Raw genomic sequence first — 22,773 nt, forward strand, 5'->3', positions numbered from 1 at the left:
TACAGAATCTAAAACCTAGAGCTCTGATACCAACTGTAACGACCCTAAATTTCTACATATCTAGAGTCGCCACTAACGTCTCATGCTCATCCCTAATGCAGAATAAAAATCTAAGCATGCTCATCTTTATTAGCGGAAAAATTTAAAAACTTCAGAATACATTAAAACATTGGAAAACACTGCCGGACTTACGTGTTTCAAATATCGTGCTGGAGTTCAAAAAGATAAAATAAAACGATTACAAATTAATTAATATAAATGAATGAAATGCAAACGCCCTATCCTAACCAAGACTAGGAACAAAATATGCAACTATCCTATGCACGCGCCACAGTCTCTGATCACGATGCCATCGTCAACCGTACATGGGAGCCTTGCCTTTACCTGAAAAACAATATGGCACACGGCCTGAGTATTTCGAAGAAATACTCAGTAAGTGGCCCCACTATAGGGGCCATGCTAATGCAAACACATGCAATCATGAATAGGGACCTGTCTCTAATCATCTTAGGGGTGGCCTCCAGTCTCGGACAAATTGGATGTGTAGTACTTCCCTACACACGACTCACACGTGCGAGTGTGAGTCCCCAGGGCGCTCGCACACCCCCTGGACCCTCTGGTCAAGCTAATCTGTAGCGACGTCCGGAGGTCAGCGGAACCCCATAGTGTCATGCGCCTCATGAACACCCTCATCTGTGTGCTTTCGCACCTGTGCGCATTCGCGCTCATCATAAGGTGCGCGTCCGCACTCATCATCTCTAGGGGAAGTAGCCCTATGCTTATGAACATACAAAATGCATGAGGTCCCTCTAAATCCATCGTAATGTCTCTTCTGACACAACCCTCTAGTCTCATCTCTTTGTTACCCTAGGTAACGCATATCGTGGATATTTATATTAATATCATTTTTCATGCTCTTAGGGTTGTGTCCTACGTCGATCTAACGACATGATGCAATATGGCACTCATCATCATCTAGCATGCTCAATATGGAAAACATCATCATATTAAGGTAAAAATCATGCAATCATCATGCTCATCATAATGCCACAACGTGCGTCAAACATATTAAGCGTCACTCAACAAAATATGTATAAACTGGCACATATCATCAAGCATCATACAATCTATTTAGCCTATCCTATAGTAAGGCCACTTACTTGGTTGGCCTCGGCCGAAGTACTCCCTAAATAGCTAAACGTAAGCTCCCGTTCCGTGAGAGCTGCTTCCTACTTCGCTGGGTTTGTTTCCTATCACGCCGTTCACCACTTTCCGTTAGTATTTCACAATTAATTTACCTATAATTTAATAAATGTGAAATACGGCTCTAAAACGGCCTCGGATACCTTAATCGGGGTCGAAAACAGATCCGGGAGGGTCGAAACAGTGGAAACCGGGCTGAAAACAGGTGAGCCGAACCGAACAGCCGCTGGAGCCGCCGGAGCGTCACCGGAGGGAGCCCGAGCCATTTGCGCCGAGCCGAGCCGAGGACTGCCGCGCCGCTGTGTGACACGTGGCAGCAGCAGAGAAAGCCACGTCGGGCGGTAGTGTCGGGTTGAAGCGCGGGTCGGAGTCCGGTTCGGGTCGTGGTTCGGGTCGCGGGCTGTGGAAGGCTACTGGGCCAAGGCTAAACGTTGGGCCTCGGCTTACTGGGCTGGGCCGCAAGTGTTTGGTTTGCAGGCCGGCTCAATTGGACCGTGGGTCTAGTCTGGGTTGGTTCAACTGAACCGTAGCTTCTGGGCCGGTTTGAGGTTTGGGCCGCTGTAGTTGGGCTGGGCCGAAGGCAGAGGCCAAGGGAGGAACGGGCTGGCTCTCCCGAGTTCTGGGTTCGGGTTGACCCGGATCCGTGGATCTCGTCTTCCTTACCCGACTTTGGCCGATTTTCCGGCGAGCTTTCTCTCTCCTTCCCGCGGCGTTTCCGTTGCCGATTTCGGTCCTCTTCCTTCCCTTTTCCTCTTTGTTCGTCGTTCTTCTTTCCTTTTTGGGAGTTTTGCGGCCTAAAAGCTCCGAAAAGCCATAGATCTAAGAATCGATTAAGAAACCTAACTTTCCGACCTCGGTTACCGACGACGACGCTTACGAAATAACACAAAACGCACCCTCAGTTAATGTGCTTTCGTTAGGGATCTCTCTTACGGTAGTAACAGGTCGTTTGGTGTCGGTTTAAGAGTGGTTTGAGGGCTCGTCGGAGAAACTGGACACTCGCCGACGTTTGTCCGAACTCTCTCTCTCTCGAAATTTTCTCTCTTTTCTCCCTTTGCAGGCGTTCTGAAGATGCTGGGATGAGGGTGGGCGTGCTGTGGCCGTTGTTTTGCGTGGGTTCCGCGAAACTCGGCGGTCGCCGGAAAACTCGCGGGTTTTCCGGCGACTGAGTTTTTTTTTTTTTTTTTTTTTTTTTCATTTATTTATTTATTTTATATATATATATATATTTTCTTTCTTTCCTGGGTCGTTACAGTAAAGAATGTTATCATCCTTGTACAAGTAAGAACATGTATGTATATCAATACGTATAACAATGCGCCTCGGCTTAAAGCTTTTTCAGCACATATCAATGTAATACAAAAGTAATGGTTGGTTATTCTTATAAAGGTTATCACTCATTTTGACCTTTAATGATCGGGTAAGATAATCTTTTAGGCAAATGCTTCATACCTTCGCTTGTATAGACAATATTTTGACTAATTTTTGCTTGTATAGACAATGTTTTGACTGATTTTTGTATAACCTTTATCTTTACCATGTTCTTCCAATTTTTTAAAATCCAAATACAACCAGGAACACTGTAAGATTTAACAGGTCATTGGCATCTTTACTTTACCATGGTAATACATTTTCTATAACATTTAAATAACATACCATGTTAGTTAAGGTTACCTAACAAAATTGAATAAATTATTTTAACAATCATTGATTGTAATTTTTTTTTTTTTGATAAAAAATATATTCTTAATTTAAAATTTTCATCCGGGTACATGATACTTATATTTTTAAAACTTACGAATTCTGTTGTAGGTCTTATAACACCTACCGTGGGATGGTGTCAAAGTATTGAATCGAGTACATTATCGTGTGTCGAAGCACTGAATTAAGATCCTCAATTAATTTTTATTTTGGGTACGACCTACCGTCATAAATTAAATGTCATTTTACAAAATAAAATAAAAAAATTAATTTTTATTTTGGGTACGACCTACCGTCATAAATTAAATGTCATTTTACAAAATAAAATAAAAAATATAATAAATAAAAAAACACACACAAACTACAATATTTGATAGTAAAACGGGAGAATCTTTGGCCCTTTATCAACTTGAAACTTAACCAAATCAACTCATTATAGAGGGTGAAACAAATCTTGATTTTGATTTCTTAAATTTTATGTTATATAACAATTCAACGTGTCTGCCTTTACCCAACAACCCCTAAAAAAGAAATAGTTGGGATTATAATATTATTGGATTACAGCTTTAGCCTTGTCCTATTTCTACGCTCCACAGAAACATTTGTCTTTTGATAACTACTTGTGTAGTTCCTAGTCCCTTTTCACGACTGGTTTACAGAATTAGTAGCGTCGTTCTTGATCCGTATTTTACTCAATTGATACACTAATCGTTAACCCATTTACGGAATTACAGCCTCTGCCCTTGTCCTATTGCTACACTCAATAGGTGCACTCACCTTAGGCCATCTACTTGTATAGTCCCCATTCTCCTTCAAGACTAGTTTATGGGATCGAGGTAAACCTCAATTCATTTCTACACTCAAGAGAAGTACTTGTTTAAAGCTAACTGCCCATGTAGTCCCAAGTCTATAATATTGATTATGGCACTAACAACCCTTAGGGGACAAAATAAATTTTTAACTTTTTTTTCCAATACTCTATTTTCTTTTATATTTTATATTTGTGGGGTAGTTTTCTCTTTTACAAGTAAAAATTTGACCTCTAAATTTCTCAATAAAATTTTATGAATTTAAACTTAAAAGAAAATTGAAAATTTAATTCTCGGGGAATCGAGTGTTATAAATTCTCCTCTCCTTTAAAACTGTCATTCACGAAAATTGCTTATTCCCAAATCTCAATGTAGGACATCTTTATGTCCATTTTTCTTTTTTGAGTTGCTACATCGTCACAACGAAGCTTACACTAAGGGTATATGACACCCAATGCCTTTCATGGATCTATTGAAAAAGCAAGGTAACACTTACAACTTATAGGACTTACGGCATAAATTTGGTTTAGTGCTTTCACAACACCATTTAGGGTCTTCCTTTGGTGATCCTTGTAATTTACCTCCATGTTGATATATGATGGTATGTTGTCAAAGACGAAAATGATGTCCGTATCAAGATTGTTCTAAGAACTTTTGGTTCGCCGGATCCTTAAACTCTATAGGACATTGATTTGGTTGAAAGACATCACATAAATTTCTTAATATCTATGATGATTCTTGAAAGCAATCGGTGTGGCTTTCTCTCTAATCATGAAACTTGAACTAACCAAGACCCTTATGATCTTTAGTGTCTTTCCAGAGATACTTGGGTTCTCATCGTAGTGTGATAGACTATCACACTACGATCACATTAGTATCGTAGTGTGATACACTATCACATTACTCACATTAGTACGGTTATTCATCTGAGTAATGCATTGGCGCTATTTGAGAGTAGATAATCATTCCATAAACATTTGAATCAATTTATTTGTAATTCAGTAATAAAAATAGTTTGATGGTATAAGAAAATAATACCTCATCCATAATTTCCATGTTTTTTTGGAAAAAATGAAGAAGAAAAAAAAAAAAAAAAAAAGTCTTGGTTTGCAGGTAAGGTGGTTGAGACCTCCGCCCAATTTCGATGAGTTCAAGAATTCAAGCTTCCTTCATACAAACTCACTCTCAACTGTTACCACTCTCCATTTTCCATTTCTCTCTCTCTCTAGATTCCATTCGCTTCAATGGCTCATCTTCTCCGCACCTCCTTCCTCGCCGGCTCCTCCCCATCTCTCCGCCGGAGGCCTTTTCTCCAGCTTCCATTCCACCCCAGGCGGCGGTCTCTCCAGCCCCAGGCCACGATCCGCGAGATCTTCATGCCTGCTCTCAGCTCCACCATGACCGAGGGCAAGATTGTGTCCTGGATCAAGACTGAGGGCGACAAGCTCGCCAAGGGCGAGAGCGTCGTCGTCGTTGAGTCCGATAAGGCCGACATGGACGTCGAGACCTTCTATGATGGCTATCTCGCTGCTATTATGGTCGATGAAGGAGGCGTTGCGCCTGTTGGATCTGCAATAGCGTTTTTGGCTGAGACTGAGGATGAGATTTCTGAGGCTAAGTCTAGAGCTGCCAATGTTTCATCTGGTTCTTCGCCTTCCGCACCTCCGCCGGAGAAGATTCCTGAGAATGTAGGTGCTGCGGCGGCTAAGCCAGCTTCGGTGGTAGTGGCTTCCACTCACCCTGCATCTGAAGGAGGGAAGAGAATTGTGGCGTCCTCGTATGCGAAGAAGCTGGCTAAGGAGTTGAATGTGGAGTTGGTGGCAGTGCTGGGGTCTGGGCCATCGGGGAGAATTGTGGCCAAGGATGTTGAAGCTGCGGCTTCTACAGCTGTTTTGAAATCTGATGCTGCTAGGTCAGTTTCAGCTCCAGGAAGCAGTGTGCAGCCGCCGCCATCCCTGGAGTTGGGAACCACTGTACCGTTTTCCACAATGCAAGGGGCAGTGAGTAGGAACATGGTTGAGAGTCTTGCAGTTCCCACATTCAGAGTGGGGTATACCATTACGACAGATGCGCTTGATGCTCTTTACAAAAAGGTAAAGTAATTGATTGGGAGACCATCATCGTGTTTATTAATACTATGAATCTGCCTTTCAGATAAATTTTGGACATGTTATTAGTTAGAATTATTTCCTAGTTCGAAATTGATACAACTCTCTTTAGAAAAGGGTTGAATTTGAATTTTGCTTTTGCCCTGCTAAGAATTGGTGGTGATTTATGGTTCTTAGATTAAATCCAAGGGCGTGACTATGACAGCGTTACTTGCAAAGGCTACAGCACTAGCACTGGCTAAACATCCTATAGTAAATTCTAGTTGTAGGGATGGTAAGAGCTTTACTTATAATAGCAGCATCAATATTGCAGTTGCCGTGGCCATTGATGGTGGCTTGATCACACCAGTGCTTCAAGATGCAGATAAGGTTATCTTAGTCTCCTTAAGTTTTTCTGTTGCCTTTCAAATGATATGTTAATTATTTCATCTTGGATTGTTTATATTTGATTTGTGCTTTAGGTGGACATTTATTCTTTGTCTAGAAAGTGGAAAGAGTTGGTTGACAAGGCCAGAGCGAAGCAACTGCAACCTCAGGAATACAACACTGGTACTATTTGATTAGTTCATTTATGAAACTTGATTCAATATGGAGTAATTGTTACTTCACCTGCATTCATCTCTATGGCGAAGTTATTTTATTTTATTAATTCTTGTGAGAAGGAATTCTGATTTAATACGTAAAATTTGGTTTAGTAAGTGTAGTTTTCGTGGTTCAGAGTACCATTCTTCACAGTAGCTTGGTTACAATTCCACTTTTACCATTATTTGTTGCATTTTCAAGTTCATCAGAGATGTATATGCACTTTCAGTCTCCTCTTATTTCTCCCCTCTTCCTTGCACAGGTACCTTCACTCTTTCTAATCTTGGAATGTTCGGTGTGGATCGTTTTGATGCAATTCTGCCACCAGGAACTGTTAGTTTTGTTACTCTTCTACTTTTCTCTCCCCATTTTGTTTCACCAGGGTACCTCTCTGGCATGTACCCTTCTCTCGGCCTAGTTATTAATATTAGGAACCTCATTTATATAGGGAGCAATCATGGCAGTCGGAGCATCTATCCCCACGGTTGTAGGTACTAAGGATGGTCGGATTGGCAAGAAAAACCAAATGCAGGTAACAATCTCAGATTATTCTTGGTGTATATTTTTCAGAGTAGGCCTATGAATCCTTATCTTTTGGATCTCGAAAATTTGTAGGTAAATGTAACAGCAGATCATCGTGTAATCTACGGTTCGGACCTTGCTACTTTCTTGCAAACCTTGGCAAAAATCATTGAGGAACCTAAAGGTCTAACACTATAGTTTTACTTGCATCTTAAACACCCCCCTTTCTTTATTCTCTTTAGTTTTTTTCTTATGAATTGATGTATCTTTCACACGAATTTGAGTTAGATGTAATCTCCCGGAAAGTGGTAGAAAGTAAGAAATTATTTTCCGAGTGTGTTGCCCATGTTTTGTGAAGAATAGAAGCAAAATTTTGAAGGATGAACAATTGCTTATGTTTTTTCTTTTTGCTTTCTTCTTGAAAATGAAGTTGTACTGATAGCTTTAAATCCACATGGAATTCATAAACTTATTTAACAAAGTCTTTCTTTTGGCATTTCGAACAATTTTGATAGACAAAATTGTAGATTTGTTCCATCACCTACAAGGCTACATTTATTTAATATGTTTGCTCGAGTTTTTGTATCATTTGATGAACAGGTAGCAAGCTTGCATGAGTTTCTTGCTGCGCCAAAGCTCATTCTCAATGTGCATAGTGAAAGGATTTTGTTGTATTATCCAACCCATTATACTAAGGTCAGTGTAGGACTTGTTCTCTTTATTTTCAACTCTACATGTCATATTTTGAAGTTCATTTTCTCATTCACCCAAGTAGCCACTGAATACTCTACTTCTAATGAAAATATCAACCCTAATCTTCTTGTTTTCCTTTGATCTTTAGCCTTCAAACACTTATATATACATACATATACATTCTTATTGATAGATAAATATACAACATGAAGACTTATCATATTTCTATTCTATTGCTTTATATTTTGCATAAAGTAGACACTCAAAAGGTAACCCACACTAGATAACTAGAGGTAAGATTATCACAGCCGTTTTCCAGTCCTCCATAGTATGCAGAAGCAGTCTATTTTATCTTGCATTAAGGAGCATTCTCAGGACAGTCTTCATTTTTGGCCTTGATTCGGGTGAAGGCGACACACATGAAATAGCTACTTCAAGGACTGCACCCATCTGGCTTCGAACGTAGGGTGATGTTTTGCTGATACTGTTGTCCAGAATTTGCAGCTCCCATTTCTGATTCTGCTTAGAGTGGTAACCTAACACAGTCTTCACCAACTCGGCTCCCTCACTAATTGCTGTCTTTCCCGTTAGTAATTCGAGTAAAATCACTCCAAAACTGTAGACGTTGCCAGCCGGTGATACCCTCATTGTGTAAGCATACTCTGCAATCACACCAAAAACAAATAAGAACAAAAATAGTAGTCACAATGGATATGATAGACCTGCCAAGTCAAGTTTTGATTTTTGAATATAAAGCAACAGTTCATTTACCTGGAGGAATGTAGCCAACAGAACCAGGAACCATTGAAAGGCTTCCGGTGCTCTTTGAGGGATCAATCACCTTGCAAAGTTCGATGTCACCTATTTGAGGCTCCTTGAGGGACTTGAGAAAAATGTTTTTACTTGATAAATCAAGGAGAAGAACAGGACCAGAAGCACATCCGTGCAGAAATGTGAGACCCTGAGCTGCTCCTATAGCTATGCTGTATCGACTTGACCAATCAAGGACGTTTCCCAAGCTACCATGTAGATTATCAAAAAGGGTGCCTTTGGGAGCATATTCGAAGAATAGGTAAGTACTCTCAGTGGTCAAAACGTAAGCTAGAGGAGTCATGATATTTGAATTGTTAAGTCTCCCAAGGACCTCCATTTCCTTCCCAAACTTATCCCGACTTCCCGGCTGAACTATTTTGTCATTCCATTTGAGCTTCTTGACATAATAGCTTGATCCACGAGGCATGACAACTTTGTAGTACGTACAAAGCCGAGTTTTCATGTCAATGTTAGAAGGGTCAGACACTGCCTCCATGGCTTCAGAAAAGTCGATATTTGAGCGGTGGATGACATTGAGAGACAATAGTTTCCCCTGAATAACCATTGCAGTAGGAGGAACTTCCCCTTCAGAATCATGGACATTTCCCTTATAATAACGTTTTGTCATGACGAAAATAAAAATTACGAATGCGGCAGAAATAAACAAAGCTACAATCACAACGCCAATTGCCGCAATGATCGGTTTTCTCTTCTTTCGAAGAGGAGGAGAAGTATCAATTGACGTAGTATAAGGGATGAGATTTGGATTTCCTTTCGTGTCGAGCAAAACCCAAGTCCTAAACGGAGGAATAACGCCAGAGAGCTGATTGTTAGTAAGGCTCAGTTCTGTCAATGATACCAATTGAACCAAATACGCAGGAATCTCACCAGAAAACTGGTTGTTTGAGAGGTCCAACACTTCCAAGCTAGTAAGTCCAACAAAAGACTTCGGAATCAGCCCTTCAAAACGATTGCTGCTTAGATTCAAAGCAATCTGCAACTTCTCTGGCATTTTTGGAATTGGATTCGTTAATTGATTTCCACCCAGTTGGAGTTCCATCAATGAACTCATCTCACGAATCGTATCAGGTATGGCACCAACGAAATAGTTACCCTGTAAATTCAAGTTAACAAGCCTGTTTAAGACCGATATAGAATGTGGTATCGAACCATTGAGAGAGTTCCAACCAAGATTTAGAATCATCAGTTCTCTTAGTTGCATAATCTCTAATGGAAGTTCTCCAGACAGGTTATTGGATTCAAGTCTCAAGGCTTGAAGACCTTGAAGATTCCCCAACTGTGATGGTAACCTTCCCTCCAGATTATTCTGAGCCAAATTCAACAGCAACAGAATCTTGCAAGCGCCTAACTCGTTAGGTATCACACCGGTCAGCTTATTATTGTCCAATTCTAAGTACATCAATTTCTGAAGTTTTCCAAATGTTGCAGGGATTGTCCCATTCAACATATTGCTTCCCAGTCTCAACCTAACCAAGATAGAACTGGAAGATACATCTCCAGGAATAGGCCCTTCTAATTCATTATGAGACAAATCCACAGTTTCTAGTTGTGGTTTGGATAAGAGCCCTACTGGAATGGAACCACTGATATTATTGTAACTAAGATCTAAATTCTTGACATAATTTGTTATCCCAATAGGAAGATTACCAATAAATCTATTTTCGTGAGCTGCTAATCTCACAAGAGAGCTGATTCTTGACACACTTTCTGGAATTTCTCCACTTAACTTATTTGCAGATAGAATAAGAAACTCCAACTTGGAGAGATTCCCAATTAGCAGAGGAAGAGACCCAGAAAGATAATTTGAACTCATATCAATAAATGTCAAGTTCATATATCTAACAATATCTTCTGAGATTGTCCCTCGAAATTGATTCTTAGAAAGCTGGAGCTGTTCTAAGGCCCTGTCCCTTCCAATTTTAGTAGGAAGAGGGCCACTGAAACTATTGGAACTAAGATTCAAAGATTTAAGGCTAACCAGTTCATCCAACTGCAAATCAATGTTTCCATTCATGCAATTGAAAGACAAATCCAATATCTCCAACCTCTTAAACCCAACAAAAGAAGGCAAAGGACCAACTAACCTGTTGTTGCTGAAATTCAGCAATCTCAACCCAGAAATCGCTCCACAAAGTTCGATAAATTTCTCCGGAATATGATTCAAGCTGTTGTGTGAGACATCGAGTGCCTGTAGAGTATCAATCTGGCAAATAACAGGCAAAACGTCGTCGGAAGAAAGAGAAGATCCAGAGAGAGTAATGTTAGTAACAGAGGAGTTATCAAAATTGCATCCAACCCCCTTCCACGAACATGGATTAGGGTTCTTGTCGACATCCCAAGAACCGAGAAGCTTAGAGAGATCAAGCAAGGTAGCACGTTGAGTTGCAGGGAGCTCAGATTTCAGAAAGGGGAAACAAGAGATGAAGAACAAAGAGAAGAGGGGATACAAAGCTGGGGATAAACGCAGCATTTGTAGCGGTGATCGGGGAAATTGATTGTCGCAAAATGGTTAGTGATGGAATTGGATTGAGAGGGAAATGAAGAAGGGGATGAAGATGGAGTTTAAGTTAAGGGGGGAAGAAAATGGTGTGAAGTGAAGAAAAGAGTGATGGATTGAAAGGGAAGACGAAGACGAAGACGACGACCTGGATGAACATGGTTGAGGATTTTTGAGCGCCACAGAGTCCACAGTGGTTTGGAATTCCAAGTCTCCGCTTCAACGTTTGAATTTGTGGGGTTTTGGCATTCAAACCCGCGTGGAAATTCAACCCATCTTTGCTCCAAATGTCACGAAATACTTTTATGTAGTAGTGGAACATCTTTTCAAACTTTGTCGCCATGGCCAAGGCTTGCGCACGTTTTGGTTTATTTTCATAAAAGGGTAAAATTGGTAGTTATTTATTTATTTATTTATTTATTGATCTCCCTTTCATTTTAGGATTCTAAATGTTATGATTTGTGTATTACCCAATAGAACAAAAGAAATAATAATAAAAAAGAACTATTTGACAAATATCTTCGGTCGCCGATTCAAGTGGCTCGCGATTGACATCATTGATAATGAGGTTTTTTTTTTTTTTTTTTTTTTTTTCTTCTAATCAACTAAAGTACAAAGTCTAATCAAACCTAGGATGTAATTGATTCATTTCGTTATCGTTTCCATCGTGTGCAACCATTGGCGATTCGTAGTTAATCTTGTGTCTTACTGATGTTCTAAATTTTCGATGTGTTGTTCACTGATTTTGGTTAGCCCTTCCTCTTTTCTTCAATTCGGATTATTTTCTTGCTAATTACCAATAGATTAGGTGCAGTTAATGATTATCATTGTTGAATTCATGCATGTTGCTAATGCTGAGAAATTGTACGTTCATCGTTGACAAGGAAAATAGAAGATGCATAAGGAATGTGAGGAATGACCAATTTGGTCGGAGATAAGTGACTAAATTAGTTTAGTTTTTCTTTGTATTTTGAGTTGATTTTGACCATATTCACTTAAGAGTTACAGTGGAGTATTTAAGACTAATGAGATGACTAAAACATGACTTATTAAAGAAATTGTGTGTATGAAATGTAATTGAAAGCACGTGGATTATCCAAATATGATTTAATGAAGAATGTCACGTGAGAACTATAATTAAAAACGTGATGAATTATATGTTAGAGCAATTCACTGTATTCTGTACATGATTTGTTGAAGGTTGAAGACGTTGATGTGGTCGGTTCAGTTGAGACTGTGGCAAGATACGTCTAAAACTTACCTCCCACCACCTCGTACGTTTCTTTTCTCTCATCGATTTCTTCTACAAATTTGCAGAGGACGTTGCAAGAAAGAGGTATGGCTGGTTTCATGGTCTCTCATATACTTTAGATGAAGATATTGGCGGGACAACATCTCTTGGAAACCAACTTCCTTGTCGAAGCTTACCCAATTCTTCTTCCTATTGGTTAACGCACTTCTTAAGCTTATAGAAACAACCTTTAATGGGTATAGTATTTTAGACCTGTTTATCTCTCGACTCTTTTCATAAGAAAAAAAAAATTATCTTATCATCACGAAGTTAAAGGAATAAGATTTAAGCAACGACATGGAGCTTAGGGATTGAATTTTGAATTTCTTCTAATGGTTCAAAAACTTGCTCATAAATGACTTCTTCAATTACTCTATATTTGGAGCTCCTTAAGCTTCGTTTGCTCCTTAAACTCCTAAGAATCTAATGAAAGGGGTCTTGTTGGATGAATTCATGCCACAAACCTCTAATTGAATTCTTTTTCTTCTAATTGAATTCTTTTTCTTCCCCGAATGTGGCATTTAAGAACTTGAATCGGGCAAAACTGTTTCAGCCATTTTAGTCCTCAAGTTCTAAAGGAAACTTGTGAGTAATCTTTGAACTATGGTTGACATACCATAGAATCATACCCAAAGAATAACTTAAAGGGTCTATAGTATATGAATAAGGTTGAGTGTCTTATTGTGGTAATATTATTGATACGACCCACTTTATAATTGTTATAAATGATTCGATCCAAATCATTTATGTGGAGATACGTAAGTGGAGATATATCCTATACAATAAGTTTGTGTAAGACTGGACCACGAAATATTTAATCTCTTTTTATTTAGAAAATTAATATTTCATAAGATATTATATGTGACTCGATCTTAATCTTGAGTGAATTATGAACTCGTACCTGTAAAGGGTGCTAGTGACTTTTGCAACCAATTCAATATGCCTACCATTTCAGGTACTTCACCAAATAAGAAGGTGGGAACATAATTTCACGAGATGGAATTCACTCCTTCTCATATAGGGTAAGTAGACAACCCTTAAGTGCCGATTTTGAGACTTAAACAATTGGGTATCACCCTCTTATATGCCCAAGAAGGACTTGGTTTATGATTAGATCATAAACAAATTGTTCGTCACAAAACCATGGGTACTTAAGGTGAAAAATGTAATTACAGAGGTAAACATGATCTTTTATCCTAATTGTAATTATGAAAACTCGTGATGGATCGACTTGCTTATAACGATTATAACAATGGACACAACTTATCATACAATGCATAAAAATGCGACTCTAAGTTTATAATAACCTATAGTTAATGAATGGAAATTGATTAATTAATTAATTTTGTATTATTAGATCTTATAATCTTTAGGTTAATAACTTTCTCCATATTTTTCCTAGTAAGTTTGCTTAACTTTTTTATTTTGTTTAATTTTAAATAAAGTAAAAGCCGATTCCAACGCTTCTGCTATGCGAATGAAGCGTTCATTCCCAACATAGGTTATCTACTTAAGTTTAGAGATACGATGATGTATAAGTTGCCTTAGTAGTGATCATAGATATTCTTTTATGATATATCATACTTCCTAGAAGATGATGTTCAAACACCGGAAACACAAGGCATGGTGGTAGAACATTGAGGTCGTGATGCTCCATCCTCACAACATTGAGACTGAAACCTAGTATAGGCTAATTTCAAATTAGGATGTATTTCTGATCTAATCGACCATCATATTTACTCTAGAGGCCTTATAGTCCTTTATGAAGATAACAATAGAAACTTCGATTGGCTCGATCATTCATGAAGCTTAATCCACCAACTTTTGATGGAGGGAAGGTGGATCCTGTCGTAGTTGAATCACGATTGGAGGCTATAGAGACAACCTACTAGTGTATCAAGTTTCCTTAAATGAATAAAGTTCATAGCACTTCCATGTTGCTAAGTGAGGTGCATTTCTAGTGGAAGACGGCCTCCCAAACAAGGACCACGAGCAAAGAAACCATCACTTAGTCTCAATTCAGAGAGGCATTTTTTGAAAAGTATTATCCAATTGTAACCATGTACCAGAACCATGCAACCTTTCTAAGTCTCAAATAAAGAGATAAATTAGTGGAGGAGTACGACATAGAGTTCAACAAATTATTCAAGTTTGTGTCTTAGTGGACACGGAGAAGAAGAGGATTGTTCGCCTTATCATGGGTCTCCACGAAGAGGTCCAAGGATTTAGTGGCTCACGTATTTAGTGATTATGCATATGCCCTCAGAGTCGCTACCCTGCTAGATGTCACAATCGCACTTTTGATGGCAGCGGACTTGTGATTGTGCGACACTCACTTTCCAACGACAAGTGAGCTAAGCCAATTTGTTCTTGCGTCGCCTATGTTAGGTTTTATGTCCTAAAACTCATAGTTTGTAAACAAAGATATATTCTATTTTCAATAAAGTTATTATTGATGTTTATTCAGTAAAAATTGTTATTGAATAAAGTGAACTTTACGATCATTAATCTAAATCCAATAAACTAATAACACTCTGGCTATAGTATGATTACTTGAACTATATGTAGAGACATAAGAGTGGATCAAGTTCAAGTATATAGTCAAAATGATCTATAGTATAAGGATAAGGCTGAGTACCTTATTCTGGGGACACTATGGATGCAGCCCACTTTTGTATATGATATAAACAATGTGATCACTAAATTGTGCATGTGGAGACATGTGAGTGGGGGCGTCCTATGCAATGAGTATTACATAAGATCGGACCATGAAGAAAACCACTCTCACTTTATAAAGTCGTTTACTGTTGAGACTGATTTTCTTTTCATTCGATAATCTAGGTAACTCGGTTTTAATCCTGAGCTAACCATGAACTCCTGTTTATTCGAAATTATCCTTAGATTTGCATGGGTGAGAGTGGCTCTAGTTCGCCGACTCAACAGGCCTCCCATTTCAGGGGTAAGACTGGGTGAATGGCTGGGGACGTGGGGTGCAAGACGGAATTCACTCCTACCCACTTTTAGGGATAGAAGAAAGGTAAAGCACTGACTCCAGGTCTTGAACAAGGGGCCCCACCCTCTCATTGGCCTGGGAGGGATTCGGTTTACTGGTTGGACCACAAACCAATTGTTCATTAGAGGATCAGTGAGAGATAAGAAACAAGAAGTAACTTCAGGGGTAAAACGGTAAATTGACCCAGCTCTAGTTACGAACAACCTGTGAAGGATCGACTTACTAATCATGGTTATATCAGATGGACAGAAATATATCTATAGTGAGGGGAGTGCAACTACTAGGCTATAGTGGAGTGTCCTAGTAGTTAACGAATGTTGGTTAACCAGGTTAATGAGTTTAATCGGTTAATCTTGGATCGTTGGAGCCCATGATCTATAGGTCCATTAGGTCCCTCTGCTAGCTCATATCGGACTAAACAAAAGAACAGTGTGACGAGTGAGTTCGAAGTGTTCGAATTCAAATTAGGGAATATGCGTTACATATATACGATATATTTAACCGCAATTTTGTTTTATTTACGAATTAAACGAAAAGAGAGAATCTGAGATATTTAAATAAGATTTAAATATCTTAATCAATTATGTGTCGGAATTGATTGGGATTGACATTTGAATTAATATTAAATATTAATTAAATAGTTTAATTAATCATTTAATGTACTTTAATTTGAAATTCATTATTCAAATTAATTGTTGAATTAAAATGAAGAAAGTCAAAATGTTGACTTTCATCTAATGGAAAAATCCATGTTAGTGGAATTTTGAGGTGTCAAAATTTGGTTTAACCAAGCTTGCATGTTTGCCAAATAAACCCCACAAGTTTGAGTGGAATTTTGAGTGTCAAAATTTGGTTAACTCAAACATGCATGCTTGCCACATAATCCCAAACATTTGAGTGGAATTTTAAGTGTCAAAATTTGGTGATCTCAAATTTGCATGAACATGCAAACATGACTCTTTAAATAGAGTGATCATGGTACATGGAAGGTCTTCTTCTTCTTGGTGGAAAATCTTGAGAAAAACCTCTCACAAACACTCTCTTCACATATACAAAATCCCTCCCAAGTTTAGTCACTCACCAGATTCCACAATCCCGTTCTAAGGCCAGATGATAGTGGAGAAGACACTAGTGGTGGTTCGAAACCGGTTCGTGAGGAAAAAGAAGTTTGAACTACAAATGGTTAGTATCTAAACTAATTAAGTTTTAATACTTATGAACATGCTAGTTATTTACTATCATTGATGTTCTAAAAGTGCCTAAGATCCAAATTGCTTCCGCATGTGTTATATTAACAACAACAGCCTACGGCCAAGCGACGTATGCTCGAGCCTCTGGCTTCGATTTTAGAAAATGAGGGCAGAGAGAGATTTTCGAAAGAGAGATTTTTGAAAGAGACGTTATATAAGTAAGCAAGAGAGAAATAACAATAGCTCACAGTATATAATTTTGGGTAGGGAGAAGTTGACAACTAGTTGTATCCCCCTATAGTACATTTTGGCAGGCCTAGACATGATATTTCTGAAATGTCATACTTCCTATAAATACAAAAGTAAAACACTGGAATATGAAAAGACAAAAAGGGTTTGGCTTGTCATGGGCATGCGACCATGGGCAACATGCCTTGGACGAGCATGACCGTGACATCCTCCCCCACCTAATTGGTTGACGTTCCTGTAAACCAACTACTTTCAAATCTGGCGATGTGGGTGGCGGCGGAGTCCAGATCTTCGGTGCGTTCCCAGCTGGTTTCCTCCATACGGAGATTCTTCCATTTGACAAGAAATTCACGAATTGTCCGTACGAGTCTTCCTATCTTTCTAACCCTGTTGGCTAGGATCTCCTCTATTTCTTTAGTGTCTCTTTATTTCAGATCGATGCTCGGTCTTGTAATTATATTTTGCTGGTCGTCGTCTGGGTCAAGGTGATAGGGCTTCAAGTTGCTCACATGAATTACTAGGTGGATATTCATCCATCTGGGTAGCGCAACTCTGTAAGAGGCAGCCCCGATCTTTTTAAGGACTTCAACCGGGCCTTCATATTTTCGAACTAGTCTCTGGTTCTTTCGGCTGCGTAATCTGATCTGTTCTAGTCTCAACTTGATGAGGACTTGATCTCCTGCTCGGAATTGGAGGGGGTGACGTTTCTTGTCCGCCCACTTCTTCATATGCTTGAAAGCTTTCTCTAAATATGCTCGGGCTATATCTGTTGTCTGCTTCCATTCTCTTGTGAAGTTTTGAGCTTGAGGGTTTTTTTCTACACAAGGATGATCAATAATATGGGGCAAGGCCTGTTGTCGTCCACTTACAATTTCGAAGGGACTCTTTCTCATAGACGAGCTCGTTTGACAATTGAAACAGAATTGGGTGACATCTACCAGTTGTATCCAGTTCTTCTGGCGAGCGTCGACAAAGTGACGTAAGTATTCTTCGAGCAAGCAGTTGAACCATTCCGTCTGTCCATCGGTTTGAGGATGATAGCTCGAGGAGATGTTTAAAGTCGTTCCCAAGAAGGCGAATAATTCAGTCCAGAATGTGCCAATGAATCTACCATCCCTATCACTGATGATGCTCGATGGAATGCCCCATAACTTTACAATGTGTTTGAAAAATAGTTGGGCTGTTAGTTCAGCCGAGCATAATTTGGGAGTGGGGACGAACATTGCATATTTCAAGAACCGATCTACGATAACCAAGATGGCGTCATACTCCCCAAATTTTGGGAGGTGTGTTATGAAGTCTAGAGACACACTTTTCCAAGGCCTTGTTGGCACAGGTAAAGGTTCCAAGAGTCCCGAGACTTTGGCTTTCTCGACTTTGTCCGGTTGGCAGATGAGGCACATCTTGGTGTACTACATGATGTCGTCCCGCATATTTGGCCAGAAGTACCCCTTTTTTATTAGGGCATATGTTCTTTGTCACCCAGGGTGTCCGACTCATAAAGTATCGTGACATTCCTGAATGAGCTTCTTTCTCAGTTCTCCCGTTCTTGGGACGTATAATTTGTTTTCTTTAGTCATTAGAAGGTCTCCCTCGACCCAAAACTGTCGTGTCTTCCCAGCTTTAGCTAGTTCGACGACGGCTTTGGCCGATGGGTCTTTATGTAAATGTTCTTTGATGATGTCGCGCATCGATCCATCGATCTTACTTGAGTGAATGTGGGCTAACATGCACAGGGCTGCATGTTCGCCCTTCCGACTCAGCGCGTCGGCTGCTTGATTACTCTTTTCTGCCTTGTGTTCAAATTTGAAATCGAATTCTTCAGCCAACGACTGGAAGCCCCACCAGTCTTGTTTTGCCGTCAATTTTGGTTGATCGAAGAAGTGACAAATGGCACTGTTATCCGTCTTCACTACGAACTATGATTCCAAGAGATACTGTCTCCAGTCTCGTAGGCAATAGACCACAACCAGCATTTCTTTTTCGGAGATAGTGTATCTCCTTTCAGCATTGTTGAGTTTTCGACTTTCATAAGCGATGGGGTGACCTTCTTGAATAAGGACACCACATAGGACAAAGTCGGAAGCATCTGTCTCTATTTCAAATGGCTTTGTAACATCTACTAACCCGAGAACAGGACCCCTCGTCATGGTTGCCTTCAAATCTTCAAAGGCCATTTGACATTTATTTGACCACGACAAAGGGTGGTCTTTCTTCAGGAGCTCTGTTAATGGGGCGGCTCGTCGTGAAAACCCTTCGACGAACCGCCTATAGTAGTTTGCCAATCCTAGGAAGGATCGCACATTGGATACAGAAGTAGGGATTTTCCACTCTTGGATAGCTTTTATCTTATCGCTATCCATACCGATCTGTCCACAACTAATGACATGTCCAAGGAAGTTGATACATGTTTGTGCAAAGGCACATTTTTCTTTCTTGACGTACAACTGATTCTGCCGCAGCTTGTCAAACACTAGCTTCAGGCACACCTCATGTTCTTCTAGGGTTGTGCTGTATACAACTATGTTGTCGAGGTATACTACGACGAACTGATCCAAGTATTCGTGGAAAACATGGTTCATTAACATGCAAAACGTAGCTGGGGCATTTGTCAAGCCAAAGTGCATTGCCAGGAACTCAAAGGCCCCATATCTTGTCACACACGTCGTCTTGGGCTCGTCCCCTTCGGCGATACGTACCTGATCGTAAGTCCAACTTCGTGAAGTATTTGGCCCCGTGAAATTGGTCAAACGAGTCGGATATTATCGGCAGTGGGTATTTGTTGCGTACTGTCACCTTGTTTAAGACTCTATAATCTATGCACAGACGCAACGTCCCAACCTTCTTTTTCTAAAATAGTATGGGGGCTCCGTAAGGCACCTTTGCCGCATGAATTCTGCCGTCAACAACTCATCTAGTTGTTTTCTCAATTCGGCTAGCTCAGGGGGAGCCATCCAGTATGCGTTCTTCGCTTGGGGTTTAACACTGGGGATGAGTTCAATTTCGTGATCAATGCCTTAACGGGGTGGTAATGTTTGTGGTAAGCTCTATGGCATTATGTCAGCATAATTGTCTAGTACCTCCTTGATTTCGCTTGGAATAGTTTCCTCAGTGGTCACTTCTTCCATCAGTGGTATAGCCATAAATGTAGGTTCCTCTCGTGTGAGTCCTCTTTTCAATTGTATGGCCGAGATCATTCTAAGATTATCTGGTTGCTTGATGCTTGCAGGTATTACTGTGGGGTTGCATTTGGTGATCACCAAGCATTTCGCCAGTGGCATTGGGATAACTTTGTGTTCTAGGAGGAAGTCCATCCTAAGTACCACGTCGAAGTCGTCCATGCGAACCACGACAAGGTCCAACTCTCCTGTCCAAGCCCCTAATTTGAAGGGGACTCTTTTGGAAACTCCCACCAATAGGCAAGGCCTCGGAGTTGACAACTTCCATTTTTCCGGGGTCCTTTTCTATGGTGAGTCCCAATCTTCGTGCTTCTTGATCGGCGATGAAGTTGTGGGTCGCTCCTAAGTCTATCAAGGTGCTCTTGCTTGGTTGAGAGTTTATTGTCGCATCTATGAACATGAGCCCTTTCTCTATTATCTCCTTTGGGTCGACCTTCCGTTGGAGGGTTGACAAGAATTTGAGCGCGCCCATTCGAGGGTTGTCTTGATCTTCCTTCTTGTCTGGCATAGTCTCGACTCCTGTGTCGTTGCTCTCTTAAATGGACACTTGGAATGCACTGAGAGAGGCCCGATGAGGACAGTAGGACAGTCTGTAGGGGCCTTTACACAACAGGCATTGTAAAGGTGTCGTCGGGTGGTTCTTTTGAGGGTAAGCTCCTCGAGATGTCCCCGCTTGGTTGTTATGAGGAGGTCTATCTATCCACCCGCTTGGTCTATCGTTACTTCCGTTTGGCCTATTGGGGCTTCCATTTCGATGACCTAGCGATTTATATGTTTTGCCCCCAGTGTTTGGTGCCTGTGTTAGTCTTCTTTGGTAACCCGCTTCGTTCCCAAAGTCTAGGAGTCTCTCGGCGCTGGCAATTGCAGAAGCTAAGTCTTGGGCTGCTCGTAGGAGCAACTCTTTCTTCGAGCGAGGTTACTCGAAACATCAGTTCTGCGGTTAGCAACCCATCCAGGCGATTGCCCATTGCGTCGATTTCTACGACTTTTCCATTCAATTCTATCACCCGTGCTTCCAGGAAGCGGATGGTGTCAGGGACTTCTTTGAGGGACAGCATTTCCTCCTCTATTAAAGTAAGCCCGGTCGGCTTGTGATTTGGGTGTCGATTTTGTCGTCGACATGTTTTCGGTCTTTGCTATGTCACGGAGCTAACAAAGCTCTGATACCACTTGTCACAATTGCACTTTTGATGGCAGCGGACTTGCAATTGTGCGGCACTCACTTTCCAACGACAAGTGAGCTAAGCCAATTTGTTCTTGATCGCCTACGGCCAAGCGATGTATGCTCGAGCCTCTGGCCTCGGTTTTAAGAGAAGGTTTTAGAAAACGAGGGTAGAGAGAGATATTCGAAAGAGAGATTTTTGAAAGAGACGTTATATAAGCAAGCAAGAGAGAAATAACAACGGCTCACAGTATATAACCTTGGGTAGGGAGAAGTTGACAACTAGTCGTATCCCCCTATAGTACATTCTGAGGCATTTCATGTCTGGCAAGCCTAGACATGATATTTTTTAAATGTCATACTTCTTAGAAATACAAAAGTAAAATACTGGAATATGAAAAGACATAAAAAGTTTAGCTTGTCATGGGCATGCGGGCATGGGCAACACACCTTGGACGAGCATGATCGTGACACTAGACATGCACACCTAGATGGGTAAGAAGGCAGACCATGCTCATTAATGACACGAACTCCTCTAAGTTGTACTAAAAGCTGGAGAAAAGACCAGATAATAACACCCGACATAGAAGAAGGATAAATTTAGTGATTATGCCTATGCCCTCAGAGTAGCTACCACTAGACATGCATACCTAGATGGGTAAGAAGGTAGACCATGCTCATTAATGACGCGAACTCCTCTCTGTTGCACTAAAGGTTGGAGAAATGACCATATAATAACACCCGACATAGAAGAAGGATAAGCCTCTATGCCAAAATGTCATTAGAGGCATGAAGGAGAGTACTAGTACCTATTTTAACCGTGGCAAGATGACCACAAGTATGCTAACGGCACATATTGAAAGAACAAGGATAATAGACATGCAGATAAACCAAACCTAAAACCAAAACTAGCGACGTAGAGGGCCGACGATCCCGAGACAATACTCATATGTAATTTACCCATCCTTGCTACCTACCTTATGTACAATTTGACTCTATCTCTACGCATTCTTTCATTTCCAAAGAATTTATTAAGCAAGCTCATCTAGAGTTAGAGCCACTAGAGAAGTCTCCACTTACAGTATCTACGCGTGCTGGTATCGAGATATTAGTATATACAAAGTTAAAGCTATCAAGGTGATGACATTAGAACGAAGATGGGAGGTGACATTGGCCAGGGTAAACATGAAAAACTTTGACATCATCCTTAGAATGGACTTGCTAGCAACAAACTATGCTTATATCGATTGTTGTGCTCGATAAGTGACATTTAAACCCCATCAAGGAAAAACATTTGTATGGACGACAATTAATGAAGAAGGGTAAACCATTTGTATGGACGACAATGCGTGAAAAGAGTTTCACCGACAATGCGCCAGTACTCATAGTATCGAATAACTCAAGCAAATTTGAGGTTTACAATGATGTCTCGAGAAAAGGTCTAGGATGCGTGCTAATGCAAAATCGTAAAGTAATAATAGCTTATGCCTCCTGACAACTCAAGAAGTAAAAGTGTTACTACCCATATTTTGGAGTTAGTAGTGGTATTATTTGCACTCAAAATATAAAAAAAAAACTAGGAGAGGATACAAGTATAAACTAACTACAAAAGCATTAAGTATCTATTTATGCAAAAGGAACTTAACATAAGGCAACAAGGTGATCGAAATTGAAGATGGATTACGACAAAGAAATCTTTTACCACCCAGAAAAACTAACATGTTAGCCGACACATTAAAT

At 40.2% G+C, this 22,773-nt stretch overlaps 2 protein-coding genes across 3 annotated transcripts; one reads left to right on the forward strand and one right to left on the reverse strand.

Moving 5' to 3' along the window:
• The first annotated feature begins 4,822 nt into the window (after nucleotides 1-4,822).
• On the forward strand, nucleotides 4,823-7,757 carry LOC111788553 (dihydrolipoyllysine-residue acetyltransferase component 5 of pyruvate dehydrogenase complex, chloroplastic). 2 transcript variants are annotated; one of them, XM_023668913.2, is made up of 7 exons: nucleotides 4,823-5,806; nucleotides 5,999-6,190; nucleotides 6,283-6,370; nucleotides 6,666-6,736; nucleotides 6,852-6,935; nucleotides 7,019-7,109; nucleotides 7,526-7,757. In XM_023668913.2, the coding sequence occupies exons 1-7, from the start codon at nucleotides 4,958-4,960 to the stop codon at nucleotides 7,540-7,542; spliced, it is 1,392 nt and encodes a 463-aa protein (XP_023524681.2). In that variant the 5' UTR covers nucleotides 4,823-4,957; the 3' UTR covers nucleotides 7,543-7,757. The 2 variants fall into 2 exon arrangements, with proteins under 2 accessions (XP_023524681.2, XP_023524682.2); XM_023668914.2 differs by lacking the exon at nucleotides 7,526-7,757 and having other exon boundaries at nucleotides 4,825-5,806; nucleotides 7,019-7,320.
• Nucleotides 7,717-11,356, reverse strand: LOC111788552 (leucine-rich repeat transmembrane protein kinase family protein). Its single transcript, XM_023668912.2, has 2 exons — nucleotides 8,390-11,356; nucleotides 7,717-8,280 (listed from the first exon to the last, which is right to left on the reverse strand). The coding sequence occupies exons 1-2, from the start codon at nucleotides 10,920-10,922 to the stop codon at nucleotides 7,967-7,969; spliced, it is 2,847 nt and encodes a 948-aa protein (XP_023524680.2). The 5' UTR covers nucleotides 10,923-11,356; the 3' UTR covers nucleotides 7,717-7,966.
• Between the last annotated feature and the right edge of the window lie 11,417 nt (nucleotides 11,357-22,773).

The sequence above is a fragment of the Cucurbita pepo genome, chromosome 2, assembly GCF_057944985.1.
Source record: "Cucurbita pepo subsp. pepo isolate OVF chromosome 2, ASM5794498v1, whole genome shotgun sequence".
NCBI lineage: Eukaryota > Viridiplantae > Streptophyta > Magnoliopsida > Cucurbitales > Cucurbitaceae > Cucurbita > Cucurbita pepo.

Bases quoted from the DNA above. Each gene is read 5' to 3' on its own strand.
- LOC111788553 (XM_023668913.2), top strand. From the start codon at position 4,958: ATGGCTCATCTTCTCCGCACCTCCTTCCTCGCCGGCTCCTCCCCATCT. The intron at 6,191-6,282 runs GTTATCTTAGTC...TTTGTGCTTTAG, and splicing joins TGCTTCAAGATGCAGATAAG to GTGGACATTTATTCTTTGTC. The intron at 6,371-6,665 runs GTACTATTTGAT...TTCCTTGCACAG, and splicing joins ACCTCAGGAATACAACACTG to GTACCTTCACTCTTTCTAAT.
- LOC111788552 (XM_023668912.2), bottom strand. From the start codon at position 10,922: ATGCTGCGTTTATCCCCAGCTTTGTATCCCCTCTTCTCTTTGTTCTTC. The intron at 8,281-8,389 runs GTAAATGAACTG...GTGTGATTGCAG, and splicing joins TGTTGGCTACATTCCTCCAG to AGTATGCTTACACAATGAGG.